General features: G+C 39.9%; 1 protein-coding gene across 1 annotated transcript; it reads right to left on the bottom strand.

Moving 5' to 3' along the window:
* Positions 1-88: 88 nt before the first annotated feature.
* Positions 89-15,050, bottom strand: LOC126092947 (NADH dehydrogenase [ubiquinone] 1 beta subcomplex subunit 3). Its single transcript, XM_049908678.1, has 2 exons — positions 14,886-15,050; positions 89-559 (listed from the first exon to the last, which is right to left on the bottom strand). Exons 1-2 carry the CDS (start codon positions 15,029-15,031, stop codon positions 379-381), a joined length of 327 nt encoding a protein of 108 aa, XP_049764635.1. The 5' UTR covers positions 15,032-15,050; the 3' UTR covers positions 89-378.
* Positions 15,051-19,039: the final 3,989 nt, after the last annotated feature.

Genomic DNA, 19,039 nt, shown 5'->3' with positions numbered 1-19,039 from the left:
CTTTGGGGCAGACAATGACAGATATTCATCTTGTCTGAGAAATTTTATAAAAACTCATGATTTTTGTTATTATTTGTAAAAAGCAATGTTACCACAATTACAAGACAGTATTTATTTTGTTTTCAAGTGTATCTTTTAGTCACTTGTAACTATTATTGTACCAACACTACCACACGATGGTAGATCTCAGCCAATGCTTTGCTTGTTACACATACAAAATTAGTATGAAACAACTGAGATCCTGTTTGAAACACAGTAGTACGGTTTTTAAAACAGTGTCAAAGCCTCTGACAACAATCATCACAGTACTACAATGCAACAAAGCTACTTATGTACACTAATGTTCATCATGTATCTGCAGACTTCACAAAATACTTCTTAATGATGATCATGGCCATGCCCATGTCCACTTCCAGGATGCATCTTCTCCCAAGCTTTCTCAACTGCAATTGTTACTAAGAAAGCTGCAAAACCGTATTTAAATCCCCTGAATAAAAGTGTTCTGAGCCTCTGTCCTTCTGTGCCGTAATTTTGTGGAAGGAATCGCCACACTTCGTTCCTGTAAACAATAGTAATGTTTAGTTGTAGCAGTAGTTCTGAAGCTTGTTTTATTTCAAAAGTACATAATTCACAGTTTTATAATACAAAGGTATCAGCATCTAGTTAGAGCCAAAAATTCTGTAGAATGTTAAATGTCCCTGGGCCTCCATATATGTCAGTCATTTTTATTGAAAAAGAATACCATATAGTATCACATTTTTCTTCAAAACTGGTTGTGAAATTCATCTCGCCCAGAGATCACAGCACTATGCACTCAAAGTTGAGGTCATAAGTGTCCAGATAGTGCCTTTAAATGGCTGATTGTGGAAAGTGCTCTGTGGTTCTTTATGCCAGTAGGAATGTAAATGGCATTAGTAGGTGGATGAAATGACAATGAATAGTGACAGTGAACCAGGAAAAGGGCAATGAAAAAACAATAGAAGTTAAAATCAACAGTTTCAATTAGTCTTTTTTTAAAGAGGTCATTTGGGAAGAATTTCTAGACAACTAGTGTCCAAGGGCTACAATTAATTCTGCTTTCCCATGTTGTTGAGCATAGAATGTGTTCTACAGAACCTTGGATGGCTGTGATGATAAATGCACATTATAGTGTAAGGTGTACCAAAAACTGACATTGGCACACTCCAGTGGTTCATTACAGTGAGAGCAAACTAGAACAATGTCACTGCTGAGCAGATGACTGCAGGTAGGCATTGCCCAATACACAGCCTAGTTAAAATTTCTCCTTACAACAAGATGGACGAGAAGAAGTTGCTTGAACTGTAGGGAGAGGGGTTTAATCTGATTAAGATGACTGTGCCAAAATGATAGAATGTTTCGTAGTAGCAGCAGCAGCAGGTGCCGCCTCATCCCCCGACATATTTTATAGTCCTATATGAATTATACATTAATATTAGCATCAGTGAGCAAGTGAAGGCCCTTCTGGATCTGCTGTACTATAGGACAGTATGTGTACATTCAGAAATTTCATCTCTATGAATGTACAAGATGGTCTGATAAATGGCAAACAGCTTTGCAGTAAAAATTGGTCACTGGTCTAACAATAATACCAGAAGATTTCTTCACCAACAACAAAGGTGTACTCTGTGCCATGGTCATCCTTAGAACCATCACTGTAAATTAAGGTGCTGTCCCCAAACTGCATTTGAAGTTCCAGAAATGTCCAGCCAGAGCTGCCTCCTTTGGAAGCAAAGTAAGTCAAAGATAAGCATGGACCTCTGCACAGAGGTAAGGATGTGAAATGAAGCTTTCAAAGTAGGATATTAAAGTGAACTCTGGCAGCAAAATGGAAGCAGAGTACGCCTCATATTGGCTGTCAAGGTAATAATGAAAAAAAGTAAGCATTAGAAGGGTTGCTGGACACCGAGGACAATCAGCAAGCGTATTTGCAGAGCAGGACATTATGCTGGAATGACAGCAGTAATTCAGCCAATTCCACATTGGGGCTCATAACTGGACTGGTGGAGAATGTACCAGTGGCCAAACTGTTTCTGTGATGGTGAATTGCATTAAGGTGGTCTAAAAAAGGACAATTGTGCAGACAAATATGTAATGCTTCTGTAGTCCAGCTTCGATCAGACAAAGGACTAATACAAATTAAGAAGGACCATCTGGACCACTCTCCATGACGTGGGACTTAGAACATGCAAGGCATTCAGGGAAGGACATATCCAGCTGACAAGTAGGATGCATGGGGCAATCAATTTAGGTCTCTATCTAGTGTTAATCCCAAGTGGTTTTGATGACCGGAAGAGCAGTGGGACTGATGATGTAGGGACAGAGGGAGAAATTCCTTTTGGTGTCAGAAATTCATGAGAGAGAGAGAGAGAGAGAGAGAGAGAGAGAGAGAGAGAGAGAGAGAGAGAGGGGGGGGGGGGGGGGGGGCTGGTGGGACACAGTCAATAACAGAGTCGATTACTGCACCAAATAAAGTTATGCCCAATACTGAACTCTGAGGTACCCCATTCCCTTGGATAAAAGGTCTGATAAAGCCAGACCCATGCATACATGAAAATCCCAGTCTTCAAAATTCACTAATGAAGTGGGACGTATTGCCTCCAAAGCTTCATCTGTGTAACATAGGAATGACACCTGTCCTCCAGCAAGTCTCCTATGCCTTTTCCAAATCAAAAAACTACAGCTACTACTTTCTAGCACTTACATTGAAAACTGTTCACGATTTGGGTTTACAGTGTAATCAGATGGACAACTGCACAGTGATGCCTCAACATTGGATGTTTATTAGCAATTTTTGTGATGAGCCACCATACTAGCCTCATACTAATCATTCATTTCATCACATTGCAGACACTACTGGTGAGAGAAGTGGGTGGTAGCTGGGAAAGATCATGTCTCTTTGTTAGGCTTACGCACAGGTGGTATGATGGCTTCCTTCCAGGTACAAATGGAGGAAAAGACACTTGTCATCAGGAGATAGGTGCCACAACATTTGATTGTTAATGTCATTTAGCTTCAGATCAGAGGAATATCATGATGGAGAGACATTCTCTAGCTCCTTCACAGTAAAAAACTGTAGCATTTGTGATTATAAGAAATGAAAGAGTCCACCACTCACTTCTGAGGCAGGAAAGCAGGTTTGTAATGGGCGGAACTCGAAGTACCTGAAAAGCTCGGCCAAGCTGTTGGAGGTATCAACAAGGTCCATTCTAATGTTGTTTGCAATGGCCATGCTATGTATTAGAAGAAACTTGTTGCCATAAACACTATGAAATTTATCCCAAATCACAAAAGGGATTTTGTTTAGAAAATTAACAAGGTGTATCCAAGAGGCTCTTTTTGCTATCTGTTGATCCAAAGACTCTTTGCATGCATCTGTTTATACCAGACACAGTTCTCCATCCTGAGGTAGTGTTTAAAGACACTAAGAGCACATCTTTGCACACGAATCCCACATCAGCAGTCTTCTGTCCACCAAGGGGATGTGGTCTGTCGGGGGGACGGAAGACATTCAGGGTATGGAATGTGCAGCAGCAGAGATGATATTTGAAAGGTACTCAACCTGGTGGAATTTTTTGTCAAAGATCACAAATAAAAAGCAGAGTTTCCACTCAACTTGAAAAAGCAGCCAAGCCATGGTACAAACAGATCGTATATGGTTCAGCAAGCAAATTACACATGGAAGATGGTCAGTTGAGACAATAGATTACTCTAGACTAGAAGTTCACATGTGTTATGGGAAACAATGTTTGGCTGGTCCAGAATATCTGCCAACAGCATGCTGCTTCGTGCAGCCTCTGGGGACTCCCAATTGGGATGGTGGGCACTACTGTTGCTGAGCGGAAAGAGAGTACATAGATGTTTCCAACAGAAAATGCAATTTCAGGAAGGGAATTACAAACAGCAACACTGAGCAACCAGAATAATCCGGCTATCATTACACTCCCAGGAGATAGAGTGAAGATTGTAATATACTAAGGTGAAAGGTAAAAGCAGTCTTGAGGCCATATTTTCACTTCTTGCAGGGATACGACAGCTGGGTATAGCGACTGTAGCAGCAGCTGCAGGTCTGCCAAGTACATTCTATTTCAGGACAGCAATATTCAAGGATGAGAGAGAATAGTTGGATTAGTTGTGATTACTTGGCAGCTTCAGACCAGAAATAGTAAAAGCAAAAATTGTTGGCGTACAAGAAGGTTGATACTAAAGACCACACAGCTGCTGCTAGACCGTTTAACTAAAAACAGAGGTACACTTAATACACAGTGCTGCTGGACTCCACTCTCTTGGATACTGAGGGGGTGTTACTGTGTGAAGCACTATCTCTAATATGGAAAGTTTGGTGTAACAAGAAGTTCTGGACAAAACCTGGAATTTGATCCCACACACCCCACTCATGTAAGGTGGCAAGGATGTGGTGTCACCATGTGATGTCATAAAACTTTCGTATGTCAAAGAAGACAGCAATAAGGTGATGACGCCAGTCAAAAGCTGTCAGATGGCAAACTCCAGGCAAACCAAATTATCAGCAGTGGGTATTACAGGGCCACAGATGGCATATAGTGAAAGATAAGTGCAATCCACGCTTTAAGGCTATCACAGGCAGGTTGATAGTTCTCAAACATACGAGGCTTGAGCATAATGCAGAGCAAAATGTTCAGCTACAGTGTCTGGGTCAGTGAAAACAGCACTGTTCGGGGAAATACCAATTACACCTGCAAAGGTCTGGTATTCATAGGAACACCTGATCTTCACAAAAACCTTGATGGAAGAGTACATGGTCTAATGGTTGAAATGTACCATTCCCAGCATTATTGCTTCCGTCGTTTAAATGGTGGACCCAGACACAGAGCAGTTTAAATGCAATGAGGTACTTGGCTGATGGATGCCATTAACGGCATTGAGAGCCTGCTTACGATCTCTAATGGCCTCAATTTTCGTGGTCCACCAAGGTACTACCTTCCTATGGAGGGATCCTGAAGAATAGGGGATTGCTATGTCTCCTGCTGACAAAATGGCCATTGTTACTACATTCTGGACAGCTTTGTCAATGCCTCTATTTACCTGGGAGAGCAGAAGGACAGTGGAGGTGAAAGCATACCAGTTGGCACTGAGAAGAGCTAATGTAGGTGGGTGCCTAGGGGAGTGACACAGAGAGGGACAGGAAGACTGGGCAGTGGTCACTACGACACAGGTCACTGCAGTCCTTCCAGAGGATGGATGGGAAGACCAGGGCTGCAAACAGAAAGATTAATGGCGGAGTAAGTTCCATGTGCCACACTGAAGTATGTGGAGGCATAAATATTCAAGAAACAGAGGTCAAGAACTGCTAGTATGTTTTTGGTAACGTGGGGGGAGCTGAGAAACCAATGCAGGCGGTACGTTCTGAGACACTCCACCATTGGGAGGGAGATAAACATTACAGATGGTAAATACTGAGATGCCCTTACCCAAACAGCCACAGCTTCCAAAGTTGTATCAAGAGGCTCAAGTTCGCTAGATACAGAGTTCATCATTCTTAAAATATCCCCAGTAGCCACAAAGGATACGGGTTCATGTTGCTGGAAACCAAGTTTCCTGAACAGCAATGCAGAAAGTAGGAGAAGGGCTTAAGAGATGATGTAGCTCGGCCAAGTGGTGGAAAAAAACAATACAATTCTACTGGAGAATCATGCTGTCATGAAGGTGTGGACGGACCACGAGGTCAGGTTATGTCCCAGGGTCACTTGCTACCACTGGTTGTCACTTGCTACCACTGGTTAGGAAGGTATGGTATCATGAGACAAGTTCTAAGACATGTTGTGTGGTGTGATCGGGAATGTCAGAGGCCACTGGGATTGTTGCCACAGCCACAGAAGCAGAACATATGGGTTTTGGTGGCAAGCACTACGACCAGCATCCTGTGACTCCTTCAGCCACTAGCTGATATTTGGTTACAGGCCAGCAGAAACCTTGGAGGGGAGTATCCCGAGGGACCTCTTCCTGACATGAGAAGCCAGATGAGGGTGATGTTTCTCCAGTTAAGGGATGGAAATCTGCATCCACAGTGGGTGGAGAGGCATTGCTCCCAAAGTGGGTATTAGGGAAGCAGCAGGAGGAGAGCCCCCAACCATCAAGGGGCAAGCACAATTGAGTGGCTCTGAGATCTCGTAGTATTAATAATGAAGAGAGTACCGTCAGCAGAGACAGCAACATCATCATAGCTGTGGTGCACAACAATGTCATGCGTGCATGATGTAGATGCTCATACTTTTTCTTGTTCTCCTGGTATGTCAGTCTGTCTGGAGTCCTATATTCTTGTATTTTTTTATCTCTGAAGGACAGTGCAGTCTCATGAGCTGGGGGAAGTGCTCTCAACAGCCGATGCAGAAAGGGCGAGGAGCACAAGGAACGTTCATCTGCAATCCCTACAGATTGTGCTAGCATCACAATGCATAGACAATGAATTACCCTGAAAGACAAATATGAAGGACCCGGTAGCAACCTTATTGTCCTTTGGCCACCTATGGACATGATGGACAAAGTGTTCATCCCATCACTCATAGTTGGTGTGTAGCTCATCACCAGACTGCAAGAGGAGGGCATGACGAAGACTGATGCCTTGAACCATGTTTAGACTATTATGAGGAGTGATATTCACCAGAATGTTACCCAGCTTGTCACAAGCAAGTAACGCCCATAACTAGGCAGGGATGTTGTTTTAATCACAATTGATCCACTCTTCACTTTGGAGATGACAGCAACTGTCCCAACTTGTCCTCTATAATCTCTACAAGGAATAAAGCCTTTGTGACGAAAAAATAATCCCCATCTGTGTTTGTTGTACAAACCAGCTATTGGGGGAGGGGGGGGGGGGGGAATATTTCTCTGCTAATCACTTAACCCAACGTTCCTCCCATGGCATAGCCATAGAGGGAAACATTTTGGGGTCATATCACTCTCACATGCAAGTTATCCACCATGGTACCACCCACTCCAAATGGGGTCTCTCCCCCTGGGTGCCACCCAGCCTCAGCAACACCTGCCTGACCAGTGACCTGTTGCTCAAGAGTCCCTGTGTCCCAGTCACAACAGACACACACTCCTTGGCATGAATGGGGAGGTATCTCAGACCCCCAACAGTGCAATTCTTGCGAGGTTAGGAGCTACTACTATGCAAGTTCTTGAAGACCTCTCCCCCCCCCCTCCACTGCAAGATGGTTACCATGCTGGGTTTTGGACATAGTACCTTATTGGAAAGGAAGGGTGTGGGGGTGCAACGACACAGAGGTGGAACATACACTACATTTGGTGACCTTTGCCGCACAATCCACACTTCTGGAAAATTTGGAAAAGTGGTGGCAGGTCAAACCCAACAGGGACTATCTGTTTATTAATAAAACGGTGTAGAGAGCACCAAAAGGCAAATGGAAAAACCAGTGTACTGAATCATGCACCACGTTCAATTAAGTTCTACACCAGAAAGACTATCCAATGGAAAGGCAGAGGGGGACAAGGATAATGGAAGTACAGGCTTGCAGCACAGAAAGAGAAGTAGAGCTGCAAAGACTCGAGCCATGTAGTAGCCAAGCATGTACTCATAAAAGAGTTGTGAGCAGTCTGGGGAGGGGGGGGGGGGGGGGTTGGTACAGATTAGAGGAACTGGTTGTACAGGTAAGTACAGGTGATGACTTATGGAGTTACTGGTGCTGTGAATTTCTGTGGAAGAGTTTCTAATAGTTTCATTGATGGTTTTAGAATGTTTTTGGGGGTCGGGTTAGTTGCAACCTTGAGCTCTTCTGAAGAGAAGATATAGTACTGTGTGCACCAATACAATGCTACACATATCAAATATAGTATGGGTGTGGTTTCTCTTAAGGCCTCTCAATATGAAAAATTCCATTCTACAGAATTCTGAATTCTACAGAGCCTAGACAGTTTCTGTTTTTTGTAGCAACTGGTATCAGCTCCTCTGACAAAGCATGGTACATATTTTCTACTTGCTATTTCTCCTGCTGGGTAGCTACACATTACAGTAAGGTAAGTTCGTGAAAGTGTGTGAATGAAATTAAAAATGTAACCATGAAAAGTTTACTTTTTGAAAGACCACTTAGTATGGAACTTTATTTATGTGATACATGCATAAATAATGGTTACAACTTAATAAACCTAAGATAGTACTTTTACAACTGTTTAATTTCACAAAGTAGTGCATGATTCAGCTTGGAGAGTATTCAGAAGAAATGCCATCGTATTTGAAGTGATATTGTCACCACTAATGGAGTAGCAGTGGGTGGTGAACTGTGCATAGACAGTGTATCTGAAGAATTGGAAGAAGCCCACAACAAGAAAAATCCCAACATGTCCTCATCGGCTTCGTCCAGCTGCTCATCCAGAAGTAACGTGAATTTACTTTTCAGTTCTCTTATGCACTGCACAAAATTTCCTAATATCAGGGAGCATAGATTGACAAAAATATCTAGTCAGAATCATCAGCTGATGACTCCGAGTTTCTTCATTTCGGTAAGTTTTTCATATCCCACTTCAGCTTCTATCACAGCATATGAGAAGGGGAAACAGGAGACACTACGCTGGTGCTAATAACATTGTATTTGGCATCTAGCTACCAACCTCATTGCAGAAAATCTCCAACATATAGCTCTTTCTCATACTTTCCAATGAATGGAAAACAATTTTGATATATTAGCTATAGTTCATATGCAGCCATGACCTAAAACCCATCAAACAAACTGCCCCATGACTACGTACTTCACTGCAAGCTTTCCAAAATATGCCTGGTGATTTACTTATCTCAGAAATGACAGTAACTATTGGTAATAACAAGAAGAAAACCAGTTCATTACGAAGCCGTGATGTCAGACAATAAGGTTTGGAAAAATAAATTATTATTTACTGAATAGTTTCCTCAAAACTGAATGAGAAGTACTGCATGGTGGGGAATGCACGCAAATCCCAAGACAGTGGTATTTAATTTTTTATGCAAAAGTTTTATCCAGAAAGTAACTACAGAGATGGGTGTAGCTTTGCTTCATCTACATAAAACAAATGCTTTCTAGGCACATCAGATGACATGAAATTTCCCTGGTCATGTATCTTAAGACAAGTTACAAGGGATGATCAGCATTCTATATCGCAATGGGCGATACAGGGACATATGTTGGATGTTGCCCCAGTGCGAACCAGTTGAGCTGCTTGAACTACATTCCTATTGACAAGGCCAATGCAGGTTGGTTCTATGGCTAAAGTTTTTTGATGACAAAAATGTACTTATCAAAGGTCGATATTCAACCTTACCAACACAGCTCAGTAGACAGCTGTACAGGCCTACAACTGGTTCATAGTGAACAGGTAAGTCTTCACCTGATAAGAGCAAATATTTTGTGATTTCATAAAAGCAAAACTGACCTGCTAGAAACAGAAATACACATTAATAGTCATACACTAAATGAAAAACTGTGTACAAAATTCCATTGGGTCCAGTTTGGTAAAAAAATGAACACACATCGATTAACTAATGAAGAAGCTCCGTTCAGTACATTTTGCCACTAAATGAATCTATTTTGTTGAATCAAAGACGGGTTAATTGATTTATTTAGCACATCTTCGCTTTCTGTTACATGGAATCCACCACTGGGGAAGTGGAATTTTTATATATCGGTGTCGCACTTTCATGCACTGAAGCACAACAAAACACGAAAGAAAAGATCACTGTCTGAGAGATCATTAATGCACAATAGCAATGAAATGGCATTCCACCACAGTTTCTGAGGCCAGCATGCTGTACTATGTGGATTTTGTATTCATACTTGCTTATTCTGCAAATATGCAGTTTCAATGCTGTTGCTGTTGTTGTTGTTATCTTCAGTCCAAAAACGGGTTTGATGCAGCTCTCCATGCTACTCCACCCCATGCAAGCCTGTTCATCTGGAACTACTGCAACATACATCCTTCTGAATCTGCTAACTGTATTCATCTCCTAGTCTCTCTCTACGATTTTTACCCCCCCCCCCCCCCATTTCCCTGCATTACTTAACTGGTGACCCCTTGATGCCTCAGAATGTGTTCTACCAATTGATCCTTCTTTTAGTCAGGTTGTACAACAGATTTCTATTCTCCCCAATTTAATTCAGTACCACCTCATTAGTTACATGATCTACCCATCTAATCTTCAGAATTCTTCTGTAACACCACATTTCAAAAGCTTCTATACTCTTGTTGTCTAAACTGTTTATTGTCCCTGCTTCACTTCGACACATGGCTACACTCCATAAAATACTTTCAGAATGGACTTCCTGACACTTAAATCTATACTTGACGTCAACAAATTTCTCTTCTTCAGAAATGCTTTTCCTGCCATTGCCAGTCTACATTTTATATCCTTCCTACTTCGACCATAATCAGTTATTTTGCTTCCCAAATACCAAAGCTCATCTACTACTTTAAATGAGTCATTTCCTGGTCTAATTCCCTCAGCATCACCTGATTTAATTTGACTACATTACATTATCCTCATTTTGCTATTATTGATGTTTGTCTAATATCCTCCTTCCAAGAAACTGTCCATTGTGTTCAACTTCTCTTCCAATTCCTTTGCTGTCTCTGACAAAATTACAACGTCATTGGTAAACCTCAAAGTTTTTATTTCTTCTCTATGGATTTTAATTCCTACACAACATTTTTCTTTTGTTTCCCTTACTGCTTGCTCAATACACAGATTGAGTAACATCGGGGATAAGCTACAACCCTATCTAACTCCCTTCTCAACCACTGCTTCCTTTCCATGCCCCCAACTCTCATAGCTGCCATCTGGTATCTGCACATACTTAAAAAGCCTTTTGCTCCTTGTATTTTACCCCTGCCACCTCCAGAATTTGAAAGAGAGTATTCTAGTCAATATTGTCAAAATCTTTCTCTTTTAAGTCTACAAATGCTTTCCCTAATTTATCTTCTAAGACAAGTCATAGGGACAGTGTTGCCTCGCGTGTTCCTACATTCCTCTGGAATCCAAACTGATCTTCCCTGAGGTTGGCTTCTAACAGGTTTTCAATTCTTTTGTAAAGGATTTATGTTAGTATTTTGCATTCATTCATGACTCATTACACTGCAAGTTTGTTAATTTTCACAACTATCAGCACATGCTTTCTTTGGAATTGGAATTACTCTATTCCTCTTGAAGTCTGCAGGTATTTCACCTGCCTCATACATCTTGCTCACCAGATGAAAGAGTTTTGTCCTTGCTGGCTCTCCCACAGCTGTCAGTAGTTTTAACAGAATGTTATGTACACTTGGGGCCTTGTTTCGACTTAAGTGTTTCAGTGCTCTGTCAAATTCCTCACATAGTATTTTATCTCTTGTCTCATATTCATCTACGTCCTCTTCCATTTCCATAATGCTGCCCTCAAGTACATCTCCCTTGTACAGATCCTCTATATACTCCTTCCACTTTTCTGTTTTCCCTTCTTTGCTTAGGGCTGATTTTCCATCTAAGATCTTGATATTCATACAAGTCGTTCACTTTTCTCCAAAGGTGTGTCTAATTTTCCTGTGGACAGTATCTATCATATCCCTAGTGGTATATGCCTCTACATCCTTTCATCTGTCCTCTAGCCACCCCTCCTTAGTCATTTTGCACTTCCTGTTGATCTCATTTTTGAGGCGTTTGTACTCCTTTTCACCTGCTTCATTTATTGCATTTTTATATCTTCTCCTTTCATCAATTAAATTCAGTATCTCTTCTGTTACCCACGGATTTCTACCAGTCCTTGCCTTATAAACCTACTTTATCCTCTGCTACCTTCACTATTTCATCTCTCAAAGCTACCCATTCTTCTTCTACTATATTTCTTTCCCCTGTTCTTGTCAATCATACCCCAATGCTCTCTGAAACTTTGGTTCTTTCAGTTTATCCAGGTCTGATATCCTTGAATTCCAGCCTTTTTGCAGTTTCTTCAGTTTTAATCTACAGTTCATAACTAAAAGATTGTCATCAGAGTCCACATCTGCCCCTGGAAATGCCTTACAATTTAAAACCTGGTTCCTGAATCTCTGTCTTACCATTATATAATCTACCTATGTCTCCAAGCCTCTTACATGTATACAACATTCTTTCATGGTTCTTAAACCAAGCGTTAGCTATGATTAGGTTAAGCTCTTTGCAGAATTCAACCTGTCAACTTTGTTCCTATTTTTTTTATTCATTATTGAACACACTCCTGCATTACTCCTATTTGATTTTGTATTTGTAACACTGTATTCGCCTGACCAGAAGTCTTGTTCCTCCTGCCACCAAACTTCACTAATTCCCACTATATCTAACTTTAACCTATCCATTTCCATTTTCAAATTTTCTAACCTATCAGCTGTATGATTACATTCAAAAGCAATAGCACACGGAAGAAAAATATGTAAAACAGACTGTTCAAAACTCTTGGGTTTGCAAACCATCAGAACTTTTAATCACATGATATTCTCAAACACTTTAGTTCAGTAACAATTGTTCCATGTCCAATTATCGTTTTCAGTGATTTGATGATTCAAAAATTGACTCCCCCACTTCCATTCATTGATGCCATGCAGAATAATTTCCACATTAACTTAAGTGTCATACCTTCCAACCTAACGTCAGTCTCACCCACACAATAGATCAGCATGACCACAACACACATTTTAAAAACTATTATAGATATACAGGAAACATTGTGAGTGTTGTATTCTCTTTTTATTTTTGCTTACAGGATATCACATTCCGCATCATTATTCAATTGGATGAAGCAAGCACTCAGTACCTGTCAGTGTATCCCAAGTTTCCGGGTCAATTCCACATACAGGCAAAAATTATTCATGGCATAGAAACATGCTCTGAAGATAGTACCTGGTATCCTTCCTCAAATTACGTCCAGGCAACTATTTAAAGAATTAAGCACGCTAACAACAACCATTCAATACACAGTCCTTTGATACAAAGAATCAGGCACAATTTGTAAATGATGGTAACAACCATACAATGAAGGCTTTCATGACCGGATGTTTCAGCTACTGAGAATTCTTCCGGGTTGTACAGCCGTAGTCCATGGAACTCTTCTATCCCTGACAGAAAGACTTAGCACAACCAGGAGCACCTCCGAAGATGTCCAACGCAGCTTTGGATACAATGTCAGGGATAGAAGAGTTCCATGGACCACGGCCATACAACCCAGAAGGAATCTCTATAGAAACAACATTCGTAATATAATATTAGGAACAAATTTAGCCCTCACTATCCATAGCCAAGCCATGCTCTCACACAGAAATTTGCAAAGATCGCAATCAGAAATATTAGACAACCTCCCCCACAAATAAAAGTTGATGCCACATAATGAAACTTTTAAAAATGAACTTTAATCACTTCTGGTTGACAACACCTACTCCATAAATGAATTTCTTAATGGACAATATGCATATAGCTATATTACACTCATTCAAATGTGTTGTAGATTAAGATGAAAATTGAAATCAATTATGTAAATGGCCAATATGACAGAAACTGCACATCTGTGAGTTCCACAATCATCATCCACAGGTAATGTAAGAAACTAAACATCTCGCACAGGTCCCCAAGGATCTTTGAATTCTCCCACTCACTTTCCAGTAAATTTACTCTTTAAAGGTTTATGTTGCAGATCATAGAAATCAGTTTCATATGAAATGTGATTTGGACAGTCAGAATACAAGCCAAAAATAATTTCAATGTATCTTTTGCCTTCTTGTGCTCAGAGGGTATTTGTGTACTTTGGTGCAAAGATACTGAATAAGCTACTGCACGCAGATTACGCAGTAGACTAATTAGAATGAGATGTGTAAGTAACATGCAATATTGAGTTAATCTTGAGTAAATATGAAATAAATCATTAAAAATACGAAAATGATGTACACATCAGTAACTTGCTGACATGCATAAATATGTGCACTATGAAACAGGAAGAACTGATGAAAAGTTTAGCAAAATTAAAAAGTGTAGTGAATAACAAAAACATTTACCAATGAAGTTAAAACTTGGAGCTTCTGGAACTGCAAAATTCACTACATATTTGGATCACACACAATACAAAGTTGAGTGTTGAAAAAAACTGGGATACTGAGGCAGACCTATGTCTTAAATTGCTAGGATGAGATGTTCAAGTGCGTGACAACACAGTGAAATAAAATTCTGAAGCTTTATACAGTTGACAGCACAACAGTTCTCAGGATGAAAATTTTCACTAAACAGATGTGAAAACAATATGGTATTCAATTTCTAAAATATTAAAAAACACTGGAAAAACTTAAAACATGAAAGAAGAAATGAAGATTACAGTTTAATGTCTCATCAGTAATGAAGTCATCAGCAGTGGATTGCTCCACCTCTAAAGGAATCAAGTGGAAATAATCCATGCCTGTTCAATGGAACCTTTCCAGCATTTGCCTTAAGCAATTTGGGGGAAAACCATGAGAAATCTAAATTACAATACCTGGGCAGGGATTTTAACTGGAAAAAGAGAGAGATAGAGAATGGAGCAACAGTGGAGAATTAACAAGTCAAACATATAACGTAATAGCGTCGTTTCGTAACTGATACAGTAGCCAATTAATTTTTTTCCTACATGTACAATCACAGCCAAAATAACAAGCTGTGCAATTATTAAAACGGGGTAAATATTTCAACGTACAAAGGCTTTTATCGCCTTCAGAGGGAAGACTCCAGCAACTACAAGAAAAAAAAGTACATCTCACTTCACAAAACGATATTTTCGTCGCCTGCAGTGTGTGTTTGTCTACACCAAATACTTAAATGTTATACTCGGATATTTTTATCGAACATTTTCATTTAAAAAATATACCGTAAGAATTACCTGAGCCATGGATCCTTAAGTCCCTTCTGCGCCAGAGCCTTCTGCACAGCTAACAACTGAGGACAATCTTCTACCTTGTATATTCGCCAATCCGGTACTTCATATGGTTTTCCATGTCCGTGTCCATGTCCATGATCTCCGCCCATTGCTATGGCAAACCAATTTCTGATATTTCAAATTTACAAATCACACATGGAAAAACAATCTGAATCAGAACGTTGAAATCATTCTATTTTTTACCTACTGTTATTTCTGCTACAACCTGTGCAACGATACTACCTGCAGTAGCTTAGTGTTACTATCTTTGGTATCAGCTGTGTGGGCACAGAGGTGTATGTTTATATAGGTCGATGTGTGTGGCAGTAGAGATATCGCAAGTTTTCGCATGCAGTTTAACACTTGTTTTGCTCTTCACGGTGTTTACAGATCCATGATTTATTGTCTATACAGTTTGAATGTTGACTGCTCGTAGCAGCCACACGTAATTCAGTGTCAAATAATGTATACATGTATGTTTTATGAATTTATTATGTATATCTAAGTATAATAACGACATAGTACAAAGAAATGTATCTACAGATGTATGAACAAATAAAATAAATATTAACCAGATGTCACAGTTAAAGGCCAATTGACACTGGACGTATCTCACAGAACCGTCAAAAGGTGTATTCACACTGTCCGTCACGTAGATCATAGATTTTTCTATGGTCGGTCACGTCACGGCACATTTGGTCAATTCAAGTCACGTGATCTCAACTTGCATGGCTGTCCTCCGCTGTTCTTTTTTTTTTTCGCGGGAACGATCTTTTCGAGATTGTTTTCTACTGTTTTTACGCGCAAAGTCCACATACACAACATGGTAGCTCATGTACGAAGATGTTACAGTCCACATTTGTACGAAATTGACGTTTCTTGGACTCAAATTGTTGACAGCTTGCAGAGATAGCTTCTGTATTAGAGAAGGAAGACAGAAGTGCAAAACAACATAAAAAGTATGGGTCCGAAAAATGTCATTAAGTGGTACAGAAGGGAACTTCACACATTATACAAGGACCTCGAGAAAGAGGAATCTTCGTTTTATATTTTAGGAAGTCCAAGCATTTTTTTTCATTTGTTACGTCAAACTGGACCAAGAGTTACTAAAAGATGCACTGTGTTACGAGTAGCCTTCACATTCTGCAAAATATTGGTTTGAGGTTGAGCTGCTTGTCTACTGCAAATTTTTGTGCAATAGTCATACATCCCTCAATACCTTTCCCTTCGAGATTTGTAGGTTACCTTTCCGTGTTTCATTTGGCTTTTAATAGTTCAAGAACTTGTCTTGGGGTTAGGCAGTGAGACCACGTAAATATTGTTGACCACTGACGCTGGCTAAGCTGTTTCACACACAATCCAGGGAATTACTTAACAGTAAATAAGCCTGCCACAAACATATTTAAAGAAACAACCCACATTGGCTAACAGTTTCAATCCATTTCTTTGTGAAACGCTAGAAATGCCTAACAAATAAATTCCATCTATTAGTCAATCTGATTCTGCCCATAGTACTTTTTTTCACTTTAAGTTGGAGCCACGTTGCAATGCATTTCACTATAAGATATTAAATACTGTACTGGTATGTATAAAAAACTACTTCCCAAATGTAGTAGAGAGCACGTAATTTAGTACACTCATGTTGTACAATCCAGACTGCTGCCTCACTGCTCCAATTAATCTTACTTCATTTATTATATACTTCAACAAATGAGATAACGAAACAAAACAATTTATAACGCATAATGAGCAAAAATCAACTGATATTAACAACGAAAACCACAACAAAGATCTGATCCTGACCCCGTAACGAGAGGAAATTAACATGGGGATCACGTTATCAAAAGCGGGCAGATGATGTCAGCTGGCAAAACTTCCTTCCCGAGAAACCTTGACGGTTCTGTGACGTGACGTGACGGGACAGCCAGTGTGGATGCTGCTATTTGACAAGCATTGTACAATGTTTTGATGGGATGGTACATCATGTGATGTGACAGTCATTAGGAATTGGCCTTAATTTTGTCAACATTTCATCGACCATTTACCAAGAACACACTAGATGAGACATTTAATTCATACCTAAAAATATTCGTACTTATTGCATTGTGAGAAATCGTCCCTACTTCTTTCCCATTTTCGAACAGCGAGTTGACAATTATGAAACTAGAAGAAAGAATGATTTTAATGGAGGAGTACATACCAAGACCCTATACAGAAACACGATTTGTAGCGAAGTAAAGTAACGTCTGTAGTAATCAGAAACAATGGTGAGCACGGCGAGAATAACGCAGGTTCAGATGCAATGATCTGTCTGCGCACATCTCATCCTCACGGGTAGATAGTTAAGTGTGAAATAGAAATTTGTGCCAATATGAGATGTGCTGAAACTGTGAGTCAGAGTTGTACATGAATCACATCTCATCAGTAAAACTGTAGCACTTAAACAGAAATTGCCACAAATATATGCTCCATTGGTCTAGAGAGTACGTTTATCGAAATATGTGGTACTCAAAAATGTTTTTGGAATGTTAAGAGTAAGGAATATAGTGATAGAGATAAAGAGGCAACTAATTACAGTTATTATAATCTGTCTTTATTGTATTGTTTACTATGTTTAAGTGACATATTAACCATATTCCCTGAGGATTTAGACATTTTTTCTTTTATTAGTGTTTTCAACAAAAAAGGTCTGATATATGAAAACGAAAAATTTGTTAGGTATCACAGTACCCAGACGAAGAAAAGCTATCACTGTGCGTAAATAAGAACGTAAATTGATAAAACAATTCTCATTAAATAACTGTTCCTTAAGATTGAAGAGGTCAGCTCTACAGAGGTTACTTGATACACAGAAAGAAAAAAATACTATGGATAAGGTGGGAAGGAAGTATGTATGCATTCTGAACATTGTTTAACGAGTTAATATGATTTGAATATGAAATATACAGGGAGATAAAACAACAGTGGTCTAGTCTCGGCCGTAGCTTCTCTCCCTGTCATTCTAGAAAGGCCAGCCAGTATCTCAAAGAGTAGTGGAGACCCTTTACTGGTTCTTTATTAGACACAGTTTTTTCAGGAATTAATGACCAGCATTTTCTGTGTCTTTTGGCCTCCAAAGCTCTGTGACTGAAGATTAAATGTGATGTGGTTTCAACCTCCTAGCCACGTAGTCTACACTAAAGTGCTTCTTTCTCTGTACCTGTCATGTGCAAATGTTTCTTACACTTCCCATGCCCAGTCACTGGCGCTAGTACCATGATTTTAATCTGTCTTGTGTTTAATCCTAGGATTTCAGAACTTCTCTTAAAGAATGGCTTTGGCATCATTAGCTTGCAATATTTATGTTTTTGGTCTTAGTCCAATACTCTAAGCGCTGCTAGTGATCCAGCTGTGTGGGTTTGATTACACCACCGCTCCACCGTGTCATAAGGGGTCATGGCAGACTACAACATCTTTGATCTCATTGCAGGGATTGATAGAGATTTCTGAGCTGCTCGCCTGTCTGAATAAATCTAGATGTCACCATCCTTGTAGCACCTATGCAAGTTCTCTGCCTGGAATACCATGGCCAGAGTCACTAGAGTAATTACTCTCTCTAGTCTAGTGTTTACCCCATATCTTTGTTTTCGACTCATCAGTAAACCACACTATGTCACCTGAATGGTGTCATGTTTCATTCTTCCACTGCTTCCCACTGTTACCTTGAAAGGTTTATTGAAGCAGCTGGAAGTTATTTTATAGTCAGTCAGCATTTCCTTAGCCATTCCTATAATTACCATGTTTGTCATTTTGGTGTAGGATTATGGATATCCTAAACATTTCCAGTTTTTTAGCTGGATTGCTCTGTCGCTACCAGGGATTGCTAGAGGACAAATGTAAGGATGTAGAGGCATATGTCACTAGGGATAATATAGACGCTGCCTGCAGGAAAATTGAAGAGATCTCTGGAGAAAAGAGAACCATCTGTATGAATATCAAGAGCTTAGATGGAAAACCAGTTCTAAGCAAAGAAGGGAGAGAAGAAAGAAAGAGTATATAGGGGCTTTATACAAGGGCGATGTACTTGAGGGCGATACTATGGAAAATGAAGAGGACGTAGATGAAGATGAAACGGGAGA

Source organism: Schistocerca cancellata, chromosome 7 (genome assembly GCF_023864275.1).
Source record: "Schistocerca cancellata isolate TAMUIC-IGC-003103 chromosome 7, iqSchCanc2.1, whole genome shotgun sequence".
NCBI classification, from domain to species: Eukaryota; Metazoa; Arthropoda; class Insecta; order Orthoptera; family Acrididae; genus Schistocerca; species Schistocerca cancellata.
The sequence above is the reverse complement of the archived record's forward strand: the minus strand, read 5'-3'. Positions and strand labels throughout refer to the sequence as shown.

Excerpts from the sequence above, each read along its gene's own strand:
- LOC126092947 (XM_049908678.1), bottom strand. The coding sequence starts at position 15,031 with ATGGGCGGAGATCATGGACATGGACACGGACATGGAAAACCATATGAA. Across the intron at positions 560-14,885 it reads CTTAAGGATCCATGGCTCAG|GAACGAAGTGTGGCGATTCC; the intron begins GTAATTCTTACG and ends TATTGTTTACAG.